The sequence below is a fragment of the Archocentrus centrarchus genome, chromosome 24, assembly GCF_007364275.1.
Source record: "Archocentrus centrarchus isolate MPI-CPG fArcCen1 chromosome 24, fArcCen1, whole genome shotgun sequence".
NCBI lineage: Eukaryota > Metazoa > Chordata > Actinopteri > Cichliformes > Cichlidae > Archocentrus > Archocentrus centrarchus.
In genome coordinates this window covers 5740755-5764314 of record NC_044369.1, presented here as the reverse complement: position 1 = coordinate 5764314, position 23560 = coordinate 5740755, and the positions used below count along the sequence as shown (strand labels likewise).

Genomic DNA, 23560 nt, shown 5'->3' with positions numbered 1-23560 from the left:
ACAGCAACTGAAGTTCAGTGGCTCTTTCTATTAAATTATGAGGCTAATGATATGAGGAATTACTTATGATGATTTATGTCATGTTTCTTTTGTGTTTATTTCTCTAAATTATTTGCACAAAAGAAACTTTTAGTTTATATAACTTAAAAAATGAACCAACTAATTTTCCAGCCTCATTGGTTGTTTAAACATTTCACTCAGTTACGTCAGCGTGGCGCTCTTTAGCGTGTCCTGCAGAAGGGAATATGTCACCAGATGTTAAATAAATCAGAGCTTTAACACAACATGCTCATTTCTCTAAAGGCCAAACCAAGAATAACAAAACTCCATCATAACGTTTTTTTAAAGTTCTCCTAACTTACTGAATCAAAACGTCCACTGCAGGAACAGCACAGCGTCCAATATAATGGTTTTTGTGATGAGAAGAGGTGAGGGTGGGGAGGAAAGGAAGGAAGCAGGGGCAGTTATTGTTTTATTGATCAAAGGGTAATGGAAAAGGAAAGCTTGTGAATTACTTCATCCTTTTATCCTGTGGTACACACATTTAATTCTCTCAACTCATAATAGCTTCCATCTTGTAAACATATGCTATAAACTGCGACATCAAATAATGTGATCAAATGTTCCTGCTCTGAATCTTGCCCTGCTGATGTTTGATGTCACATATTTGATACTGAGAAAACTGCTCACAGCTTGTTTAATCAAAATGAGTATCTTGGATTTTGAAGTGTTGCCAGATTTTACATATATAATCTTGTTTTAGCCTAGATTGTAGGAGGATATTTATGGTTTGGGTTTTTTTTTTTCTTTATCTCACAGGCTGGAAGGAACAGAGGAGAAGTTCAGGAACAGAGAGAGTCGTCCTGAGGATCTGCAGCTCATCGCCGAGCTCAAAGACATGGTCTCTGAGAGAGAATCTCTAGTCAAGAAACTGGTGGTAGGTAACAGCTGATGAGGTAAAATCCAAGCCAAGAGGAACTATTGTAAAGTGCTATAAATGTCAAAAGAAAAATGCATTTGAGGTTTATGCAAGGCACCACATGGTTGTTACACATAACCACCTTTGAAGTTGTCTTTTGAGACTGAAAAGGGCCGGCATGTTTTAAATAATAATTAAATGCCATTCATTTCACTAATCATCTGTCTGTCACTGTTGGCTACAGGCTACCTAATCACCCACTTACATCAGTGAGCCATAACAAGTGCCAATAGAGAAAAACAAGCCAGAATGTGAGGAGCACTGAAAGCTAGCAGCTAGGGAAAAAAACATACTTGGTACATGATTGGAAGAACATCTATATGTTGTCACACCTAGCTGTCATCTTTTCAGTCAGTGGTTCCTCTTTGGAGGCTGTTTGGTTCAAACATACAGCTTAGTTGGATCCTCTTGTGATCCTAATTTTGTGACAGAGACCCCTAAAAGTTAACTTTCATGGTCAAATCCTTTGTCCTATAAAAACAAGAGGAAACAGGCCAATTTATTTAAAATTTGGTCTAATTTTCCTGGCTATTCCTGGTGATTTTTTTTTTTTTTTACTGGACAATTAGACAAAAATCTGACCATTCTAAATGTAAGAAAAGCATTTAGAAGGTGTTCATCACATTCTTTATTACCCATATGCTGTTTTATGTGCTGCTCATACGTGCAGCACTTTTCAGAAACATCACAGACACATGGTGTCAGATCAGTGAGTATGCCTAATGTTAGCTGTGCTAGGACTGGCACCTTACAGGGTAATGCCCACTTGCTAGTGCAGAATGTGCTTATGCATTGCTGTGGCCGGGTAGTTATGCCATTTAGTGGTGCTGGCTGCCTCTGTAGCATCTTAGAACCAAGAGTTAAATAGCTTTATACATTGAATTGTGAATAATTAGTTTAACCGAGTAATATTTATATTAATGGCTAGCTAGGGCAGCAACATTTAATCAACTAGTCATGCACATCCCTAATCTTACACACAAAGAGTCTTCTGTGTCAACGATAAAATGGAGGGAGTCAGTAAAGGATTTGACTCAAAGAGTAGGCGCTGATGAGAATAACGTAGGACCCAAGATAGAACCCTGGGGAGTCCCAAATTTGATAATGTACTTTCTTAATAATGAGGCCAAATCTTCATATGACAATGCTTAAAAATGAAATTAAGGCTTTAAACTCGCCCAAACTTGGAATCAAGCAAAATTGATTTACATGTTAGGCATTCAAGGCTGCTATCCTCAGAAATATATGATCAAGTGGTGCCGGGCACAATAAACCCTGCCCCCAGCAGACAGTTTACCTGATTTGAACATTGTCTGTCTCACAAACATGTCACTCTCCAAACATTGAATCACTGAGATGACACATAGGTCCTATTCTTCATGCCATAATTTTCCTGGGTTTAAAAAGTTGAACTAAAATAACTTTCTTTTCATGAATGTAAATGGAGTTTCCCATGTTAAATTCAAGCAGCCTGCAAATCCAAAATCTGGATGGATCAGTATTATTTTTTAAGCCAAATTTAAGCATGAAAAAAGATGCTTCTCAATGTCTGAGCAAAACAGTACTGTCAGCTACCCTTCAGCCTACTGGCAGTAGAATCTTTAGGTGGCACAAATACCCTGGAAGTACAAGTTCTAGAATACATAAATACCACATATCAGTAGATCTTAATGGGGGTGCATATGAGCCTTAGTGACTTACAAATGGCAGACGAAATGCTAAAATCATAATAAATATAAACCACTGAGTATACTGTCATTTTCTGTGGCATTATTATAGTTAGAACTAAGTTGTCCAAGATGTTTAGTAGATGCATCTATGGTATGAAATTGAACATGCTAGGTCATATTGTCCTTGAGTTATCATATTCACAAGATGTTCAGAAAGCGTGACCTCTAACCTTCACCTTAAGCTCAAGTTTACCAAGATTTGTCCAAGACTTTTACATTCCCATCAACAGATGTGATTGCCCATGGTGGATGGGCGGGCAGTCATCTGGATGGTGTCCACTCATTAAGCTGAGAGCATTTGGCCTACACTTACCAAACTTCATGGGTAGATAGCTTATGACAAAAGCAAGGTTAGGATTGTATATGGGGTCACTGAGTCAAGGTCAAAGGTCAAGGTCATATGGTTAAATCTTTGTTTTTTGTCTTTTCATGTCCATTTCATGAAGGATTTTGATGAAACCTTGCGTGATTATTCTCTATATCAGGACATTATGTAGAGCTCAACTTCTGGAAGTCAGGGTCATATTTTGCCCTGCTAGGCTGTGCTCTTGTTAGTAGATGCATCTATAGTGTGAATTTGAACATCCTGGGTGTCATCATTCTCGAGTTATCGTGTTCACAAGACAGTCAGAAAAACTTGACCTCTGACTCTGACCTTGATCCAGTTATGGCAAAACTTTAATCAGGTGATCTAGAAGTAACTGGTCATCTTTCATGCAAATTTGGTATCAATCCGACTGGTAGTTTTGTTGTAATATTGTAAACAAACAGACAAACATACCAATAAACAATAGCCCATTCCCCCCTACTGTGGCGGGATAATGAGTAAAGCTTTATTTAAACATTGCATTACAATTTCTGACAACACAGACGGCCTTACATTCTCTGTTCTGGACAGTTTGAGACCAAATGTGCTTCACTTCATTAACACTGTGAAGTTTGTTGGGTTTGTCGGGGACTCGATGGTACTGAAGGTGACTTTATAAATCAGCTTACATTTTTCACGCTGAGGTGCTGTTGCCATTGAGGTGTCTGTGTCGTGGAGTTGTCTCTGAGATCCGCAGTCTGCAGCACTCAGGAGGTGAAAAGTTTATGCTAGACTGCACAAAAGGTAACTCACAGGTGGAAAATTCAAATGGGCAGAAGAGTTCAGTTGTGAGAATTTAAGCAGTTTTCACAAAGGCACGAAACTGTAGTGTCAAGTGTGTGTGCCACTTGGAAAAGTCGCCAGACAGAGCTCATTAAATGTGTGATTTTCAGTCTCTCCACACACCCCTGAATCCTCCGCAGCCTAACTGGCTGTCAGCTAACATGATTTTCTCCTCCAGGACGATAAAAAGTTCTACCAGCTGGAACTCGTCAACAGAGAGACAAACTTCAACAAAGTGTTCAACGCCAGTCCTAATGTGGGAGTTATCAACCCGCTCATTAAGGTAGGTCCAAATATCCTGTAACACACCACACACAGGGGTGCTCTGATAAGCCTGCTGGTTTATTTTACTTCATAGCAAAGATGATATCCACTCCAAATCATTTCATATACATCTGCGCTGATCAACCAGGACCATCAGTACTGAAAAAGATACCACAGTAAATCATTTCAAATAATAGCTGTTGAGAAGTGGCACCAATTCTGAGGAGACTGTCAGCTTTTAGCAAAATTTACAGAGCAAGACACGATGTTGTTTTACAGCAAAAGAAAAGATCACAATGTTCTGGTAAAACTTGTAGAGTTTATGAGAAACAGTGGAAGGACAAGGGGGGGGGGTCAATTTTATCACATTTATTCTTTTCTATAAAACGAAAGACGTCAAGGACGGAGGAAGAGGACAGGAAGCAGGGCGATGAACAGGAACTGTGGTGTTTCTTTCATTTGTAAATAATAGCACAGAGTGGGGAGTGAGGGGGAGGCTGTCCAAGGTCTACATACCACGCTTTAGTTTGTTTGCAGCAGCTGAACCAAAATGTCACAGTTCAAAATGTGATTGCGTGTTCTTTCTCGATTTCAATGCACTATTAAAATAAAACAACAGAAAGGGAAAGGGCCTTCAGTTTCAATGAATGCAGTCAGATAAAATCAGCAAGTTTGATTGCAGGTGAATTATTTTCCTTTATTATGTTTAATTGAATAAATGCCTGCTTCCTGTTGGCAGCAGGGGCTAATTGTAATTATATAATCCAAGAATTTAACCGTAAAATCAAAAGGAGAAAGGAGGAAACATTGAATTTGGAATGTGATGTAATTAAAGCTGCTAAAAACAAACTTTTTTTTAAACTTTTGGTCATAAAATACTACACAATTCATTACTTTAATACAAAAAAACTCAGGATATAGGATATTGGTTTAGTGGGGAAAAAAAGTGAGCATGCACACATCCAAGCAATTTATTTAGATGACAGACACCCCCCCCAATAAAAAAAATAAAAATTACAAAATATTGCACAAAAAAGAAAAAGGTCTGTACACTATTTATCTACAATTTAACAGCACATAGGTATGTTTTATCATATACCTACCATATTTGGTATTGCATGTAATGGCACCATTTATTTCTTAAATGGGGGATTATCACTCAGGCCTATCATTGATATTCTGTTGATGAGAGCATGGATGGGACCATTGGATCAAATATAGCTTAGTACATTTACTGAAGTACTATACTGAAGTGTAGTTTAATGTAATTGCTATGCTGCTCTTAACTTCTACTCCACAATATACTGTATGCAAATATTGTACTCTGTACTCCATGCCATTTATTTCCAAGCTCTAGTTACACATTATTTTGTAGAATTGAAAAGCTTTTTTGATATTTGCACTAAATACGTAAAATCATCTTCAGCTGCAACATTAATGTGATGCACACATTAATTAACCCATAATTATAATATACTGAGTATACTATTTGCTAAAACTTTTTTTAAGGATTATGACTTGTTTCATCACTTCACTGCAGAGCTGATTAAACCCACAGTCAGTCCCACTTTTCCTGTAATGCAGCTCTGTGAGGACACGTGAGCCTTAAAAATCACACCCAGTGTTTTCTACACTAGTTTGTACACTGTATTTACTTCAGATCAAATATTCTCATTTTCTGTGGGCCCCCTGTGCCTTGTTCTCGGTGCCCCATGTGCAATCCAATTGATAAAAATCCTGGAAATGTCCCCGTTGGTGGTTGTGGTGGTGATTTAAATCGACTGGTGCTTTTACAAAAGAATAGCAGCTCTTTTTTTTTTTTCTCTCTCTTTGATACAAGCCTGAAGAAGGTCCTTTGAAATTAACTGCTCTCTTCCCTTTGTTACATTGTTTTAAGAATTAAATGAATAATTTGGAGCCAAATAGTGTGCAGACCTTTTCCTTTTGTGGCAAAAAAAAAAAAAAAAATATGGTCAGTAAGACTGAACTTTAAATGTTGCTAAATTCTTTATTGGTGTACAGATGCTCATGACATTTCTTTGTAAGAATTCCCAGTTTAAAAAGTAAGCGCATAAAAAAGGGGTAGAACAAGTTTGACATTGTCACGCAGGACTTCGTAACTCAGAGCACGAAAAAGGTTCAGAAGAGATTTTTCTGGTTAACACAATGTTTCATTTGTCATGTGTGTCTGAGCCGAATGGTTCTCACTGCACGATCAATATTTAACTGTTGACACCATCTCAGGATCTATAACTCGACTTGTAACATGTTTTTTTTTAACAAACCTTTTTTACTCCTAATGCATTTGTGTGTATAAATGTGCGAGTGCGACTTCCACCCTGTCCCACTGGTCTGTTTTTCTTCAGCCTTCCTTTGCTTTCCAAGCCATCTGTTAGTGTGAGATGTTTCCTGCTTTGACACATCTCTTCTCATGTGAACTTTCATTCTGCTCAGAGTGACTGGTGCTTTAAGACTGTGACTGAGTGACGCCGGTCTTGAGACTGATCCATTCACTCTGCTTCGATCAGCACTTGAATATTATTGAGTTAGCACGCTGCTCTTTCCTGTCTCTCTCATTGGCTGGACTGTTACAGCTTCCAGAGCTCTCCCTGTACTCCATTTGCCCTTTTTTCCCCTATCCATTCCTTCCTAAGTTTCTATTATTATTTTGTTTTAAACTTCCCTTTTGCTCCTTTTTTGACCCCCATGCCCCTCCTTTTTCTTTTTTTATTTTTTTCCTGTGTAGCAAAAGAGAAAGAATGAGAAAACAGCAGCCAGCAGATTGAGCAGCTCTCCTAATGTCAGGGCTCTGGAGGCAGCAGGCATGGGCATGGGCTTGGTGGGTACAGTGAGCGGGCAGCCCCCACAGCCACCACCCCTGCCCCCAACCCCGCCCAGCCGCCTAGAGCCCATCCCCAACTCCCCCCTCCATCACCTTGAGCTCAACTCCAACAAACCTCTTGCCCCGCCGACCCCTCCCACCGAACCCAAGAAATTCATGAGGTGAGACCTTTTCAGCCCCGACAAGCAGCAGCGCATTAATTATCCAATCACTATATAAAACCTGTATTTTAGGGCTCAAAACCAACAACAGATCTTTGTTGTTTCTGGTTTTAAAAAGAAGTCTTTTCAATATACATTCATCCTTTCTTGCCCACTGTGGCGCTTTCATAAACCATACGAAACCATGAAATCATTGTCAGCTTTAGCTGCAGAGTAAAAATAAAAAAAGAATCTTTCAGAAGCTCTGTGTTGTAATTGACTGTTCACTGATCCCCAACCTTGTTAAATTGCTGATAACATGTTGAGCTTTCCCCTCGCAGTTTGTTAGCAATTTTAGAAAAATGACCAAAAAAAAACTTCTTAAATGCCAGCTGTTGGTACCAGAGGTAACATTTGCACCGCAGGTTAGTTGAACTGCCAGCTGTTGAGTCTAGCTGACTCACTCTAAAACAGAATGAAAAGATTTAACAGATGTTAAGGCTGCAACAAAAAATATTTCAATTATCTGTTAATCTGACAATTATTTTCACTATTTGCCTATAAAATGTCAGAAAATGGTGATGCCTGCTATAGTATAATTTCCAGATAATTCAATTCAATTTTATTTATATGGCGCCAAATCACAACAAACAGTTGCTTCCAGGCTCTTTATATTGTAAGGTAAAGACCCTACAATAATTACAGAGAAAACCCAACAGTCAAAACGACCCCTATGAGCAAGAACTTGGTGACAGTGGGAAGGAAAAACTCCCTTTTAACAGGAAGAAACCTCCAGCAGAACCAGGCTCAGGGAGGAGCAGTCATCTGGGGTGACCGGTTGGGGCTGAGGGGATTGTTTTAACAAACAAACACAAAGATATTACAAAAAGCATATCATCAATTAAGGTTTAGCCAGCATATTTTCAAATGCTTGAAAATGAATACAACCTTTAATTGGCTTCAGTGGCTTTTTTATATAGCGTCAATTTACGACAACAGTTGCCATAAGGTGCTTTATATTCCACGGGAAAATATCTAAAATATTAGCTCGAGAACCTCAACAAAGAGACGATCTGCGTTTAGCAAGCACATGGCAACAGTAGAAAGAAATGCAGTAAATTTTTCTGCTACCAGACCAACTCGTCATTAGGCCAGTCTTTGCAGCTTTGTAAGGTTAGCTCTCATTACACCAGCTGCAGAAATCTGCCAGCGATTAGTCAGTAAAATGACTTTTTAAAAAAAACATTAAGTGTACTCATCAGTGAGTACCGGTATTCTGTTCATACATTGTACTAAGACCAGGCATCCTATATGTGATTACGATTCAGAGCTAGTTTGTGTCATAGTTCATAACATTACCATCAAACCTGCTGGCATGGCTCATACAGTGTGTCCTTTGGTGTGTGTGTGTGTGTGTGCTGTGACGCACAAGGTTACAGCGTGACAACATGCAATCACTCCCAGCTTGTCATTTGAACTGTTGTGAAGGCGGTGTTTTAACCCAAATCACAACCTTTTCCTTAAACTAATGAAGTTATTGTTAGTGCCTTAAGCTACTGCATATACGATGAAAGTATGTCAACCTTGCATTAGCTAACATGCGCTAGAAGCCAGCTCAGGCTCAGTTTTATTTCCCAAAACCAAACAAAAGTTTCTCCTTGAATCTAATTCCCTGCTGAAGTTGTCCCTAGTTTTACCCCAACTTCAGTCCCATAAACATTTAATCAGAAGGGCTTCCACTATAACAGTTGTTATAGTTTAACTGTCTGCAAGTTTGCTACAGTCCGCTTGCGTGCGAGTGATGTAAATTTCATCATCAGACGGGGACGTCCGCATGCCTGCAAGTTTTTTGTGGCCATGTGGACTTCACTTTATATTGTACTCACTGCTCATGCGCCCCAGGTGGCAAACTTCCAGAGGACTTTGGAAAAGTGACAAGTGAATGCTCGGCTCTGGTGTCCATGTTTATGTTTATGTACCCAGAGGCTAAGTGTCCTTAGCTAAAACTAGCATTTTTCTTGCTAAAAGGAAATTGGCTATTGTTAGTTCACATGCTAGCCCAAATGATTCACTAGGATTTTAAACTATGCTTCTTTAATTAAAGAGCAATTTAAAAAAAAATAAAAAAAATAATATAGAACATGTTTAATATTGTATTTTGTCTTTGGTCTTGTAGGTAACCAGGGCTACTATTTTAAGTAAATTATCCAGACATGCTACTGTTTGCATCTTAGTTTCAAACAATGTTCAGTCCACTCCTCACAAGTTTGCAATTTGGGTTTTGAAATGGGGGAAAAAAACATTCAAACTCTTTAAATATGGATTATTATTTAATGTAGACACTTTTACATTAAATACATCCAAAGTGGTTGGTAATGTGCTCATTTCAGACTTTTCTATGATAATAAAATAACAGTTATTGGCTTTTAACTGCTGCTCAGAAAAAATGTGTGACATATATATATATGTTAATTTTGGCTTAAGGTAACTGTAATGCCACTAGTTCACCATTTTCTTACATTTTAACTCTCAGATGTACTGATGATGACAGTAGCTGCTGTTTGCAGCCTCACAGAACATCTAAAATAAAGTAACGCCATATTTAAAGTCTGTGTGTTATTTACAGCCAGACATGGTTTGATAAGACTTTCAGTGAATGACTTCAATAGAAACTAAACTTCATGTCCTAAATCTCAACCCTCTAGAGGACAGAATAAAAGGACTGAAGACCCCTCTGAGCTGATAGATGCTATCCTTCAGTTAGATCGAGTAAATGTGGAGCTTTTGGGAACCCTGAGTATCTTTGTTGCCCACTTTTCCCAGCTGGCCTTACTCCTCAGGGAAAGGGTTTGGCGAACAGTTAATCAAAAAGACTTTTAGATGATTTTTCTGCCTCCTTTCAGGGCCTGAGTTTTGTACTGTATATATCATAAACCAGCTGACCCTGAGTCGACATTAAAGGACAGGACTGCCTGCTGCTGCAGCACGTTTGAACTCAGAGACATCAGTAGCTCTTTAAATAGAAGAGAATAATATGGAAAGGACAACATAAACACAAGAGTCCCGCGTGCGACTGAAGCTTCAAAGAATGGCCTTGGAATGCAAAAGGGGCATGTTTTTATTTTTGATTTCATTTCTTTCCACGACCGTGTGTCCATCAGTCTGAACATGTGGTCTGAACTGTGCGCATGCTGAATGTTTTTCTTTCTTTTCAGGAAATTTATACCACTTGCTGTTAATATCCGTTGTGTCTTTTTTCTTGTTGCTTTGTGTCACATCGTGATTTTTATTTCTTCATCCTCAGCGTCATCCAAATTTCAGCATGTTGCACTCTTCCTCGACTCGAAATGAGCTCGACTGTTTCTGTAAAAAGTGAATAAACTATTTTTTTTATGCAGACCTATAATGAAGTAGATATTGTCTTTTGCTATCATGGACTGTCCCCCCCTCTGTGTGTGGTGGTGTCTTATTTTGATAACAGCGGCGCTGCTCGACTCTACGCTCCAGTAAATACTGCTTTGCTGGCTGTGTTGAACTGTGTGAACCGATATGATAATAAATTATGTAACATGCTTCTCACATGAATACATGCAGTGTGTGTGTGTGTGTGTGCGTGCGTGGGTGTGTGTGTGTGTGTGGGTGGAGTTGCATGTAATTAGATGTATTTAGGTGTACAGCATGTGTGTGAGTGAGTACTTTCTGTCCTTCCTGCTGCATGTTGTGCTGCCGAGTGAGACGCAGTGACTGCTTTGCAAAAGCTTGGGGCAAACCTCTGTTGATTGAAAATGCTTGCACGCCCCACACACACACACACACACATTATTATTCCTCATTGCCAGAGCTGTACCCTGACACACACTGCAACATGCACAACAAAGTAAAGCGATGACAGTATGAGGTCAGGTGTTATAGATCCGCTTTGAAATTTTTTTCAGACTCTATTAAACAATTTGTCTCTGCTCTCACTTCACACTCTTTGTTCTTAACAAACAGTTTGAGTGATGGTAAACATTTTCCTAGCAGATGAGTGATTTGTAATTCTGGCCCCTTTAAATCAATAAGTCATAAAGTGTTTAACCCCTGACGAGGCTTATTTAAATCAACTTTGGCTTTTATAGAAGATGTGAGGCAGACAGCAGTAAGAAGTGTTCACGGCAGTCAAGAGTAGTTTTTAGACTGCAGCTCGCTCCTGTTTGGCAGACGGTAAATATTTTTGTGCCTACAAACATCCAGAACATTCATAACAAAAATCTGTTTAATAGGAATACAGAAGAAGACTGAAATGTGTGTAACAGCCTGTTAACAGTATTAAATGGGGGTAATTTAATAGGGAGTCATTTTATTCACAGGTTCAAAAACCTGTGGAGTAGAAGTGATGTAGTCACTATGAGGTTCATTAATGGGACCTATTGTGCTGATTTCCAGGTAATGAGTTTTGTTTATTATTAATAGTGAATAGTGGACCAAACAGTGAACTTTATTTAACAAACAAACAAAACTGCAAAAAAAAAAGAAGGAACAGGAAGGCCGGCAAACTCACAATTTGAGATGAGTGGCACAACTCTGGAAGCTTGTTTCCACCACTGAAAGAAAAACAAAACATTTTTTTGTTATTACCTAAAAATTTTGACAGCTCAAAAGTTTTTGTGACTCTGTGAGTTTCGAGTTATTTTCTCAGCATTTCAAGTCTCAGACTAACCCTAGCCCTAATTATGAGTTAGCCGAAATTTTGAGATACTTTCAAAGGATCAAAGACAAAAAGAAACAACCCAAACGATCAAGACATGTACCAAAAACACAACAATAAACTCATGACTAGTCAAAAAAAAAAAAAGAACCAAAAACTAAGTAACATTAAACAAAAATCCAGAACACACAAAAACCACAACACAAAACCCTGTGGCTGTGACAACAATAATCCTTTTTTACCTTACACCAAGCCTAAGTTCAGCCATCTTTCTTCTCACTGGCTGCCCCTCGTAAACAGAAAGTTTAAACTGCAGGTGGGTGGGGCTTCTGTGCTCACAGCCACATATGACCATATTAGGGTTATCTGCTCTTGCTGACATCATACAGATCCAAGAGTAGAAAAAAAATGGCTGAATAAACATTTGGAGCAGCCTGAAGTCTGAGCTTTTGGCTCACATTGATTATTCGCCCATAATCCCATAAGACCCTACAATAATACAGAGAAAACCCAACAGTCAAAACGACCCCCTATGAGCAGCACTTGGTGACAGTGGAAAGGAAAAACTCCCTTTTAACAGGAAGAAACCTCCAGCAGAACCAGGCTCAGGGAGGGGCAGTCATCTGCCGCGACCGGTTGGGCTGAGGGGAGAGAAAGACATGCTGTGGAAGAGAGCCAGAGATTAATATCAATTAATGATTAAATGCAGAGTGGAGTATAAACAAAGTAAATAAGGTGAATGAGAAGAAACAGTGCATTATGTGAACCCCCCAGCAGACTAGGCCTATAGCAGCATAACTAAGGGATGGTTCAGGGTCACCTGATCCAGCCCTAACTATAGGCTTTATCATAAAGGAAAGTTTTAAGCCTAATCTTAAAAATAGAGAGGGTGTCTGTCTCCCGAATCCAAGCTGGAAGCTGGTTCCACAGAAGAGGCGCCTGAAAGCTGAAGGCTCTGCCTCCCATTCTACTCTTAAGTATCCTAGGAACCACAAGTAAGCCAGCAGTCTGAGAGCGAAGTGCTCTGTTGGGGTGACAGTCACCTCAAGGCACTTTATATATACCAAGTAAACATGATGTAATGTAAATACATAGTAAGCAATTTGGGTTTATTAGACCAGTTATTTCTAGGTATATGAAACACATTGTGTGTACTTGTTTCTTTGATTTTTGATTGACAAATATGCAGTAATTTTATTTCATTGCTTATGTTAAAATTAAGTAATCCACATGAATGAGAAATATAACTTCACTTCAGCTACAGACAGACTGTAATTTAATCCCTTAAAAAGTACAGTTAGGTAGGTGGCGTTCACACATTTTTAAAAGATCTGCAGGATTTCTAGCCCCCTCTTTCCCTCCTAAGGTCCAGTATTTCTGCAAATGTGAAGAGAGGCCACGTCCTCTCTCTGCTGTCACATATAATGGATAGACTCCCTCCTTCAATCTGATACGCTCCTCTCGCTCTTCTTACTTCTTCCTCCGACCTTGATTCATCTTCTCATCCTCTGCCAATCTCTTTTCATTTCCTCTCCATTGTATTTCCTGCCCTGCCCCTGCAAGTCATCTCTGCTCACATTTTCATCCCACCACATTTCACCTCTACTTTCTCCTTTTCTTCTTGTGAACAGCTCCAAAGCTGCACTTCCTGCAACCAGAGTTCCCTAAAAATTATCTTTAAAATCCTCTCTGATCAGGTGATCTTCATGAATCTGTCAGTCACGATGCACACTGAGCATTTTATTGTGAAGAAGGTGTTTAATATGTGATGACAGTGAGCACAAATTATACATCAGCATGAATATTTTATGGATTTGTGGTAAAACAGAATGCCTTGAGTCCAAACTGTGACCATGTGCAGCATAAACAAGATTTATTAGGCTGAGCAAATATAAGGGAGGTCCTTTGGGAAGAAAATAAAATAACAAAAAAGTACCCCCATAACATTTTTGTATCACCCCGGGGTTATGGGACTGTTTGTTTAAGAAGTAGCCAATTAAGAAACAGAAGTGGCTCCAATAGGTGTTTGTTTTTAATAGATGCACACACTAATTAACTCAAACTTTGTGGAACAACATCCTTAGTCGTAGCACCAGCAAGCAGCAGTCCTTACCACCAGTGTCATGGAGCTGAGCTGAGCTCACCAGTGCTCATTTAAAATATGACACAGATGGTAAGAAAAAGATGGGCTGCAGCTTCATTAGTTCATTATTACGGGTCATTGTTACGGTTCTGAAAAGTGAAGCCGAAGCAGAAGTGCCATAAAGCTGCCTTCTTTTTATGATCAGCAGGGGGCAGTGACTCTGACTGCAAAAAGACTTCCAGTTGTACAAAAATCTGTGAGAAAATGGCCCTCCACTCTCTTGCTCTGTGACCACAGTAAACACTTCAGTGGCTCAGCTACTTTCAGGTCATACTGAATAAAATATTAACTTTGTTTAGTAAACTTTGGTCATTATTCGAGTCAGAAAGGAGGTTTATCAGTCAATGTCATCAATCAGCATGTGACGTCCTCGGCTTTCCCAGTCAGAGCCAAGGAGCGTTCAACTTCTTAATGGGACTAGCCAATGGGTGACGCCACGGTGACTACATCCATGTTTTATGCTGTGAGCCTAACACATGCACAGATTTCACTTTTCAACAAGGAGTCGGGAGGGAAAAAGAAACACTGGAAATGCATCAGGGAAGAATGAAATACTGTAACATTTTAATAGTAACAGATTTCTTATTTGGAAAGCTAATGGATGGATAATTAAATGACAATTACTTAAACTGCAAAAATAACATCTTACATTAAATGTTCATTACACAGAAAAAGTGATGTGAGTACTCTGTCGCTGGTAGGGTCAGAGTTTCTTCTCAAGCTCATGTTCATTAAGCAACACAAAGGGTGCTTTGGGCTATTTATTCTAGTCATTATACTGAAGGAAATACTTCACCTTGCATAACCCTAACCATCCACACACTTGCTAATATTTGTGATGCAGAGCTGTGTCCCAACTCCTTGTGCATGTTAATTTTAACAGAGTGTGAAGATTAAATATTTAAAAAAACCTGAGGAGTAAAGTGGATGCTGGGGTGGTGGAGGGGCTGTATAATGTCAGGCAGCGAGACAAAGAAACAGCGGAGCAGTTTATCAGTTTAGCAACCAGTGGACACTTGCCTTACCTTTACATGTTAAAGGAAGAGCTATGACAGTTTGCAGTTTGCTTAGAGCCTCAAAGAGCTGAAAGCATGTGTGAGGAGAGTGAAATGTAGCTTGGAAACTTTGTTCCCTTTGAAGGTCTCTAAATTAAGAATTTTTTTTTTTGTCAAGGCAGGTTTGAATAGTACAAAAAACTTGAACCACTGCTCATTTCTTTATATTTTGCTTTCAAGGAGCCAGACATCATTTTTAAAGCGGTCTTGAGCAACAGTTCTCCAGCTTTCTGGAGGTCTTTCAGAATTTTTCTTTGGACATTGGCTGCTTTTTCACTCATTTTCAGTCCAGTCCTTCTACCTGACCATTTTCAGAGGAATGTGTTTTGTTTATTGTTTTTGTTTATGAAGCCAGTTAACACTAACCTATGAATCATTCAAGCATAAAATGGCACCTGAACTGAAGGGATGAATCGGTGTTGTGTCTACACACAACAACTCAACATAAAACCATTTTAGATTGTATCTTTACGCACTTTGTTACAACACCCTGTTGGAAAAACATAAAATTTATTCCAGTTTCTTTAGAAAACTGGTACTTGAAAAATATCAAAGATAACAGTTTGACAGCCATAAAAATAGTATTTTTGCACCAACAGGGTGATTCCTAAAGAGCTGAAAACTCAGGTGGAGCCTATCCCAGCTGACATAGGGTGAGGGGCAGGGTACACCTTATACAGGTCGCCAGCCTGTCGCAGGGCCAACACGAAGAGACAAACAACCATTCACACTCACATTCACACCTATGGGCAATTTAGAGTGACCGATTAACCTAACCCCAGTAAGTGCATGTCTTTGGAGTGTGGGAGGAAACCCACGCAGACACGGGGAGAACATCCAAACACAGAGAGAGAGAGAGGCCAAGGTGGTCTTCTAGATGTTATTCTAACTGTGAGGCAGCAGTGCTAACCACCACGCCACCGTGCTGCCCTTATTTCAGCCGGTGGTGCTGTATTAATGGCTCCAAAACATAAAAAATCAGGTTGGTCAACATGAAAGGTCTGATAAACTATCTCTAATTTCTTTTTCTTTCCTTTTTTTTTTCTTTTTAACTTTTCAAACTTTAAAAATATAAAGCTCACAAAAATAAATTTTTTTTTTGATTGGACACAGGTCTTTGAGAAAATCTCATCCAGACACGGGGAAATGGTTCCATCTTTGGAGCTATTTTTAGCTGTTTTGAGGCTCTTGTGATAATTCACTGCAGCAGGATGATGGTTTGATGGTTTGAGAAGTCAAATTACAGCTGTTATAATAGTGATGAAGGACGGCAGTGTTACTGTTACAGTTTCAGAGCCGTTACAGCTCTGTGAATAAGACACCAATGAAAAGATTTGCTAAAGAGGGGCAATTCACTTTATTTCATGGGATGTGGTAATAAAAGGCATCGTGAATATCACTAAACCTTTACTCAGAGATAAGATGAACTGATAGTTACTCTCCAAAGGCTGCACAAAGGGTATTCAGTCAATCGGCTGGAGTATAGCTGGAGTGTGGAGGAGGACACAAGCTCCTGGCTGTGGCTATACTGCCCTCTGTGGACAGAAAAGGAGATTACACATTCAGACTCTGTCAGACGCTCCAATTTGAAACTTAAATCAGATAGAAACAGAAGTCGGGTGTGGAAAAGGTCAAAACTCCAGCAACATCAATAGATAAATAATCCACAGAAGTGCTGCCAACTAAATGTCATTAAAGAATCAGAGGTAAACACATGAAATAGCTCAATTAATAGTAGTGTAAATGATTATTGATGCATGAATGTAAAAACCAAAGTTTCACTTCTTTATTGCTGTCTAAAATACTTTATTTACTAAAAAAAATGAACATGTATAAAAACCTGTCGCTGCAGTGAAAATAAGACATCAGGGAGCACAACAATATCTCAACAACAGGCAACCAAACAACAAGTAACCGATTGATCTAACCTGTTACATTACTCGTTACAATGAAGGCATTTGCACAGACAGGCTCTCTGTCGCTTGCAGGGTCAGATTTAGCTTTGTTACAGGGTTTGGGGTGGTTTACTTCAGTATTTAGTTAATGTGCGGCTGCAGAGCAAAGTGTCCCCGCTCCTTCTGCATGTTAATTTCAACAGAGTGTGAAAGTTTGTTTTTGATTTTTGAGGCAATAAATGAAAGAAAGAATCTGAGAGCATCAGTTCGGTGTCTTAGCTTCGAGCTCGACCTTTTATTTTAAACCAGAGTCAACATTTGAGGCCGGAAACATCCCACTGACACACTTTAAGAACAGAAGATTTACATTTTTCTTTAGTGTGAAAAGTCAGATTTTCATCCCTTTCAGTGGTGTTAAAGACTAAAGCCGCTGAGCGAGCCCCTCACTTCTCTTCCTCTAACTTTCTCTTTCTTTGTGTTTGCGCTGCCGTCCTGAAGCCCTCCTGAATCGAAGGACTCCGCCATCGACTCCCCGGACGCTCAGCGCCAGGAGTGGTTCGCCCAATACTTTTCCTTTTGATCGACCACAAACCTGCAAACACAACAATTCAGCATGTCAACCAAACTAAAAAAAAAAAAAACAAGAAAAAACTGATACAAAAATAGAGGAAAAAATGTTCAAACTATTTGTTATTTATTGTCATTGATCGGTTTGGGGATCAATTCACTTTGGAATCAGTCAACTCAAACTGTAAATCATGGTTTAAGAATCAGTTCTTATCGACGCGTCGATCAAACGCACAGAACTTGATGTCACTGATTTTCAATTTTGGGGAAAAAAATGTGCAGATTATTCACTTCCTGTCGTTGACTGAGACCACACTGAATTGAGCCCGACCGCGACATCAAATGTCATCACTCCGATCTGATTTGATTGTTTGATTCTCGCTGATTGTTTCACTGTGGATGAGTTTCTCTCGTAGTACAGTGACAATGATCATCAGTATGTTTGATGTTTAGTTCATTTCTTTACTCTTTGACTTATTTTGCAGTTTCTTGGAACTAGAATAAAATATGAGTGGTGCATTATCATGCTGCTAATTGCCATTGTTGGACTACAGTAAGAAATATATATATAAAGAAATATACGGTAGGTAATTGTGCTGTCTTTGTACGTGGGCCCACTGCATACAGCATCTTAGACTAGGGGGGCTGATCTAAGACCAGTTTGCCTCCTCATTTATGGTGACATTAACTTCGGGCCTGATCCTAGATCAGTTACACTTCTCTGACTTGCTCCATGAATACAGGCTCTGATTTTAGGACGGCACCATCATGGCGAGTTTGTTACAGCTGCATAGAAGTTTCAGCCAATTTTGGTAGAATATTAAAACCTGTTTGTATGGTTGTCTGTCTCAACACAGATATAATGATGTCTCACCAATTTTAAAAACAAAAATAGCATATTTTATATTTATATTATGTGTATGCTTAATAAATTATTATTGTGACATTTACTGGCGTTTGCTTGTCTTTTATTTGAATCAGTTGGTGAGTTGTGTTTCCTTTTTTTTTTTACATTAATTTAAGACCTGAAGGCACAAAACTAACTAAAATGTGAGCCTATAATAGCTGATTTAAGCTTATAGTGAGCCCAGTTTGGTTGAAGGAAAACAGAAATGATGGAAAACAGGTGGGAAAGCTGATGGATGACTAACAGAAGAAGAGACGTGATAATAAATATACAGAGCTGATTGGGAACAGGTGAAAACACCTGAACACAAGTTAAACTAATGAGGGCGAGGAAGACGGCCATAAAAGAGGGAGTGCAACCGATGCACGAACAGGAAGTGAGAACAGGGGAAGACAAGGACATGAACACACTTCTTGTTTCTTGGTTTGAACGTCCTTGTGTCTCAGCCCCTCTCACCAGAGATGCAAACAGAGGAGGCGAGGAAGAGACAGGAGGAGCTTCATCTCAAAGGGAAATATGACATGTTGATTACCTGCATCATTAATAATTAATTGAGTTTGTGCTGTACTGGAGCACAAGTTTGATCATCTCAAATAACTGAAACAGCAAATACAAAGGACGAGTTAACGAGTCCAGCTGTGTGCCCGGCCTCTTTTATATGCTGTAGATAAAAACATTGCTGTATAGGACACACCTGTACCTCTGCACCACTGATTATAGGAAATGGTACCATCCTTCCTCAGTGGTACCATATTAAGGAAAACGAGCTCCTAGTTTGTGGTCCGCCTCAGTGATGTGATTAAAAAAACAAGGGCTGTTGGTGTTCTAACATTTCTGATTGATTATTGATCACAGGAGCTCAAAAGAGTCCACTTCTATCCAACTTAACTTTGAGAAGTGGAATTATATGTTTTTATATATTTTTCCAAGTTTTTTTCTCAGAAATTTGAGGGTTTTTCCTGTAAATTAGGGATTTTTTTCCCCAGTGAATTTGTTAATTTTTCTCATGTAATTGTTGTTGTTTTTTCTTGTATGTTGACAGCTTTAAATCAGAAATTTACAATATTTTTCAAGTTAATTTGTGAGTTTTTTTCCTTTTTTTTTCTTGTAAATTTGACCATTTTTCCTGTAATATTGTGGGGTTTATCTCATATCTATCCCATTTTTTTCCTGTAAATTTGAAAAAGAAAACCCAGTAAATTTGTACTTTTTTCTTGTAAGTTTGTGACATACAGTATTGTGATGTCTGCAGCCCCCGCTTTGCTCTAGATGCTTTTTAGGAGATGAGACATCCTTGCACAGGGCGTACTGAGATTAAGTATTTTTCAGTTATTTGAGATGCATTAACTGTATCATCAGCATAAACTTTCTCAATAAAAAGTAGATATAAAAGTTGTCTTGAACACTGTTATGCTCACAGGACATAGATCAGAATGAGACTGGATTTGCATTAGAAGCACAAACATATTTGCTTTTCCAAGATGAGCACTAAAGGCTCCTCTTGTTAGTGTTCTTCTCTTGATTGCATTTATTTATTTATTCATTTCTATTATTGTTTACACAAGTGCATGTGTAGTGTGATATTGCCATGACAGGAAAAAAGGGGCAAGAAAGAATATTTATGTTTATGTTATTTATGTTTACACGGTTTTTATAAGTACATTCTTAAAAAATCTTTACGTACATAAATTATGGTGATGGCTGGAATAGAAACAATAAATAACAGTAGAGGATGGCAACAAATCTATGGTGTGTTTACACAGCTGTTCAAAGTGTGACACTTTTTAAGAAGTTAAAAAAGACGGGGGTGGGGGGGTGTCTTTAAATCCCAAATGCCACAAAGTTACACATATATGAAATATATACAATTATAAACTACCAGCGAACAAGCTGCTTCACTGTGCAGTCATAAAAGTGACCGCTAGAGGGCAGCATCGCGGCTCCTTAACACGTTAATGTTAGTTTGACCCGGAACATAAACAGAGCCTGGATCTCTTCCTGTGCGGGCTGAAGATGGCGGCGTCGGGAGCCGGGTCTCCTAGCCGGCTGGTCCAGTACGTGGTGGTCCGCTCGGACCTGGTTCACAAGTTGTCCTGGCCTCTGGGAGCCGTGATAACGCAGGCCTGCCACGCCGCTACCGCCGCCATCCACCTGCACTACGGAGACCAGGACACGCAGCGGTACCTGTCCGAGCTGGACTCCATGCATAAGGTGGTGCTGGGGGTAAGCGATCCGAAAGGAGTCCGTTTTCTGTCAGAATCGGGGCTGTCAGACCTGCAGACTGATATGCAACTTAATATGCAACTATTGACTAAGGTCCGTTTTTAAAATTGCTCTGCACTTTTAAAAGAAATGTCAGACTGCTCATCTGTTTCCTAAATCCCTCGATACTTTATGTCGTTAAATTTTTTAAGATACTGATTCCAGGAGTTTCTTTCACTTTCAAAAGTATAAGTTTGGATATTTCATAGGCTCCTGTTTTAGTAGACCCACCATAGCCTGATAGGACAAATGTAACTATGGATGCAAATAGATTTGTATCTATTTGCACAAATCTGAGGTATTTACTTACCTCATGCCTTCCTCACACCGCTCTGCGGCACTCTTCAGTGAGCTTATTTTTTTTCTGTCTGTAGGCTCCAGACGAGGCTGCCCTCTCTGGTCTGTCAGAGAGTCTGACACAGGCTGGTGTGTCCCACAAGCTTTGGATCGAGCAACCCGAGAACATCCCCACATGTTTAGCTCTGAAGCCGTATCCGAAAGAAACTGTCCAGCCACTGATGCGCAAGTTTAAACTCTTCAAATGACTAACGCTCCGACTGCTGCTGCCTCGCAGAGACACTGTCCAGCCAGGCTCTCATTTTTATTTTAAAACAGCATTCTGCTAAATGAACGATGGGCGTTATGGCCATTGCCTGTCTATGATTAAAATCTGAAATTATGTCTGTTAATCTGGGTTAATTTATTCTGTTGTTGTACAAAATGCAAAGGTTGTATGGCATTCATATGTGATGTAAAAGCAAAATGGGCTCTGGGTGGCACCACCCACCAAAAACTGCACCAACAAAAAGCCCTCATCTCACTTCCCTGCTGGTTCTCATTGTTCAAGTAAATAAACCTGATTAATGCGCTATAATTCAGGTGTATGTTATGATAATGCTCATCTTTAAACAGAGGATTTACATTATCTGCATTGTCCTGTTGTGCTGGTGAGTGTGGATTTACACTTTAAGTTCATTTCTGTCTCTGCACTGTTTTATAACTGGAGCTCTTGCCAGTGAGAACAAGTCAGGTTTCTTTTTCATCAAACTTTGCTTCACAAGACTCTGAAGCCAATCCCAGCTGTCCCTGGGTTAAAGGTCAGGTCCTCAGGCCATCATAGGGTGAAACCGAAGAAACAGACACTTACAGACGAATCCAAACCACCAGCTGTCCTGACATGCTTGTCTCTGTACTGTGGGAGGACGCTCACGCTGGCACTGGGAGATCACGTCAACTATATTATGTACATACCGAGCCCCTCCGTGGGATGCATTATGAAGACAGGACAGTACAGAGGCTCTGATCATTGCAGCATAAGAAAAAGCAGGAGCAGGAAAATCCCAATCCCCTAAAGCTCTAAAGATATTCATTTTCCTGTCACAAAGAAAAGCAGCAGACCTTCAGATTTACAAGCAAAATTCCAGGCCTCTTCCTGGGGAAAAAAAAAGAATTTTAGGTTGTTGTTTACTTAATCCATAAACTGACAGCTGGTTGTCAGCCTGTCGGTGTTATCAGCTCACATTCAATGGGATGATAAGACCCAAAGTGTGTGACTGGTCACACTTCAGTGAAGTCCTGCACTGCCTGTTTATTGTTGATGAATCATTTCAGCAAGATTAAGCAACTCAAACTAAACAGGCCAAAGAATCAGTCTGAGACACGCTGTGTAACTCAGCACAAAATCAAATGCAAGAATGAAGCGTGAAGAATTTGACTTTTTTTTGCTTTGTTTTGTTAACTTTCTTAAGTCAACGTTGCACTTAGATGTATTAGTTACTTCAAAGTTATCTCCAATGTTCAATCCACAAGTCATCCAAGTCTCCTGCAGGGCTGGACGGCTTCCCGCTGTGATGGGAAGCCGCAGACCTGAGTTTCATTCTCAGGAGGCGGACAAAGGGAGGGAGGCCTTGTTGGAGTTAATGTGGAGCTCATGGTAATCAAAACCTCTTGAATGACAACTAGACTCCTCACCTGAAAACTGCAGAAATTAAAATGTAAAAACGTATATTTATATCAAGGAAACTGTAATTTTACAGAGCAAGAAAGTTTCACATTTTTAATATGCTCCTGGCTCTTCACATCCCACATCTATTTAGTGTCTAGGATTTTCTTTCTCTGTATGTAAATGCTGAACTATATGATGGACCAAAGTGCTCATTTTAATTACATTAACAGGATTATAAACTGAACTTACTTCAACATATATCTTTTTTTTTTATAAAAATATTTGTATTTGATAAGGCAGTGCAGTTTAACATAGTTCCAATACAGAGCATGAAACTGATGTGCTGCAGGAGAGTTTATAGCTACAGCTAATCTTCACCATAATACATAGTATAAATTTACAATTTTCACTCTCATAAAATACACTTAGAAATGATCAGAATACTTTAAAGATTGCTGCAACAACTCTTAACTGAGTCACTCTGTCAGTAAACTAAAGATCTGAGAGGAACAAAAGTTTAAGCTGCTCTTTTTTTCTTTTCTTTTTTTTTTTGCTGTTAACACAAATTTCAGATGTTTGTGATTTTATACACATAAGTTTTCTGTCTGCGTGCAGTTTCATCCAAAAAGACAGCAGAAATAATTCATACCAGCACTGCACTGTCACTCGTTCTTATTTACGCTTCACTGAGACGTAAGCGAGCTTGACGCTGAGTATTTTAGGAACCTGTTTTCTTTACTGACAGGCATCTCAGCCATGACATATTAAAGGAAAAAAGAATAAGTTGGAATGAAGCCAGCTGTGAGCACAGCAGTAGTAAATTAACTGTAGATCATTTACATTGTAAACTTGGGTTGTGTAGACTCCATGCCTCTTTGTGTGTGTGTGTGTGTGTGTGTGTGTGTGTGTGTCTCATCTTCAGATTTCACCTCTATTTTCAGCCATGCTGTAAAAAGGTGCTTAACAGGCATCAATGCATTTGAAAAAGGTACCA

The 23560-nt window shown here is 39.3% G+C and overlaps 2 protein-coding genes across 3 annotated transcripts in view; both read left to right on the top strand.

The window, feature by feature from the left end:
* fam184ab (family with sequence similarity 184 member Ab) overlaps positions 1–18402 on the top strand; it is a 219091-nt gene extending 200689 nt beyond the window's left edge. Inside the window, exons 19-22 of one of the 2 annotated variants that reach the window (XM_030722256.1) lie at positions 820–937; positions 4038–4142; positions 6870–7126; positions 17384–18402. In XM_030722256.1, coding sequence (XP_030578116.1) covers positions 820–937; positions 4038–4142; positions 6870–7126; positions 17384–17465 — 562 coding nt within the window. In that variant the 3' untranslated portion in view covers positions 17466–18402. Of the gene's footprint in view, positions 1–819; positions 938–4037; positions 4143–6869; positions 7267–17383 lie in introns of those variants that run through there. The other variant, XM_030722255.1, reaches the window with a different exon arrangement.
* A 1948-nt stretch (positions 18403–20350) lies between these two features.
* Positions 20351–21495, top strand: ptrhd1 (peptidyl-tRNA hydrolase domain containing 1). Its single transcript, XM_030721619.1, has 2 exons — positions 20351–20582; positions 20996–21495. Exons 1-2 carry the CDS (start codon positions 20373–20375, stop codon positions 21164–21166), a joined length of 381 nt encoding a protein of 126 aa, XP_030577479.1. The 5' UTR covers positions 20351–20372; the 3' UTR covers positions 21167–21495.
* The last annotated feature ends 2065 nt before the right edge of the window (positions 21496–23560 follow it).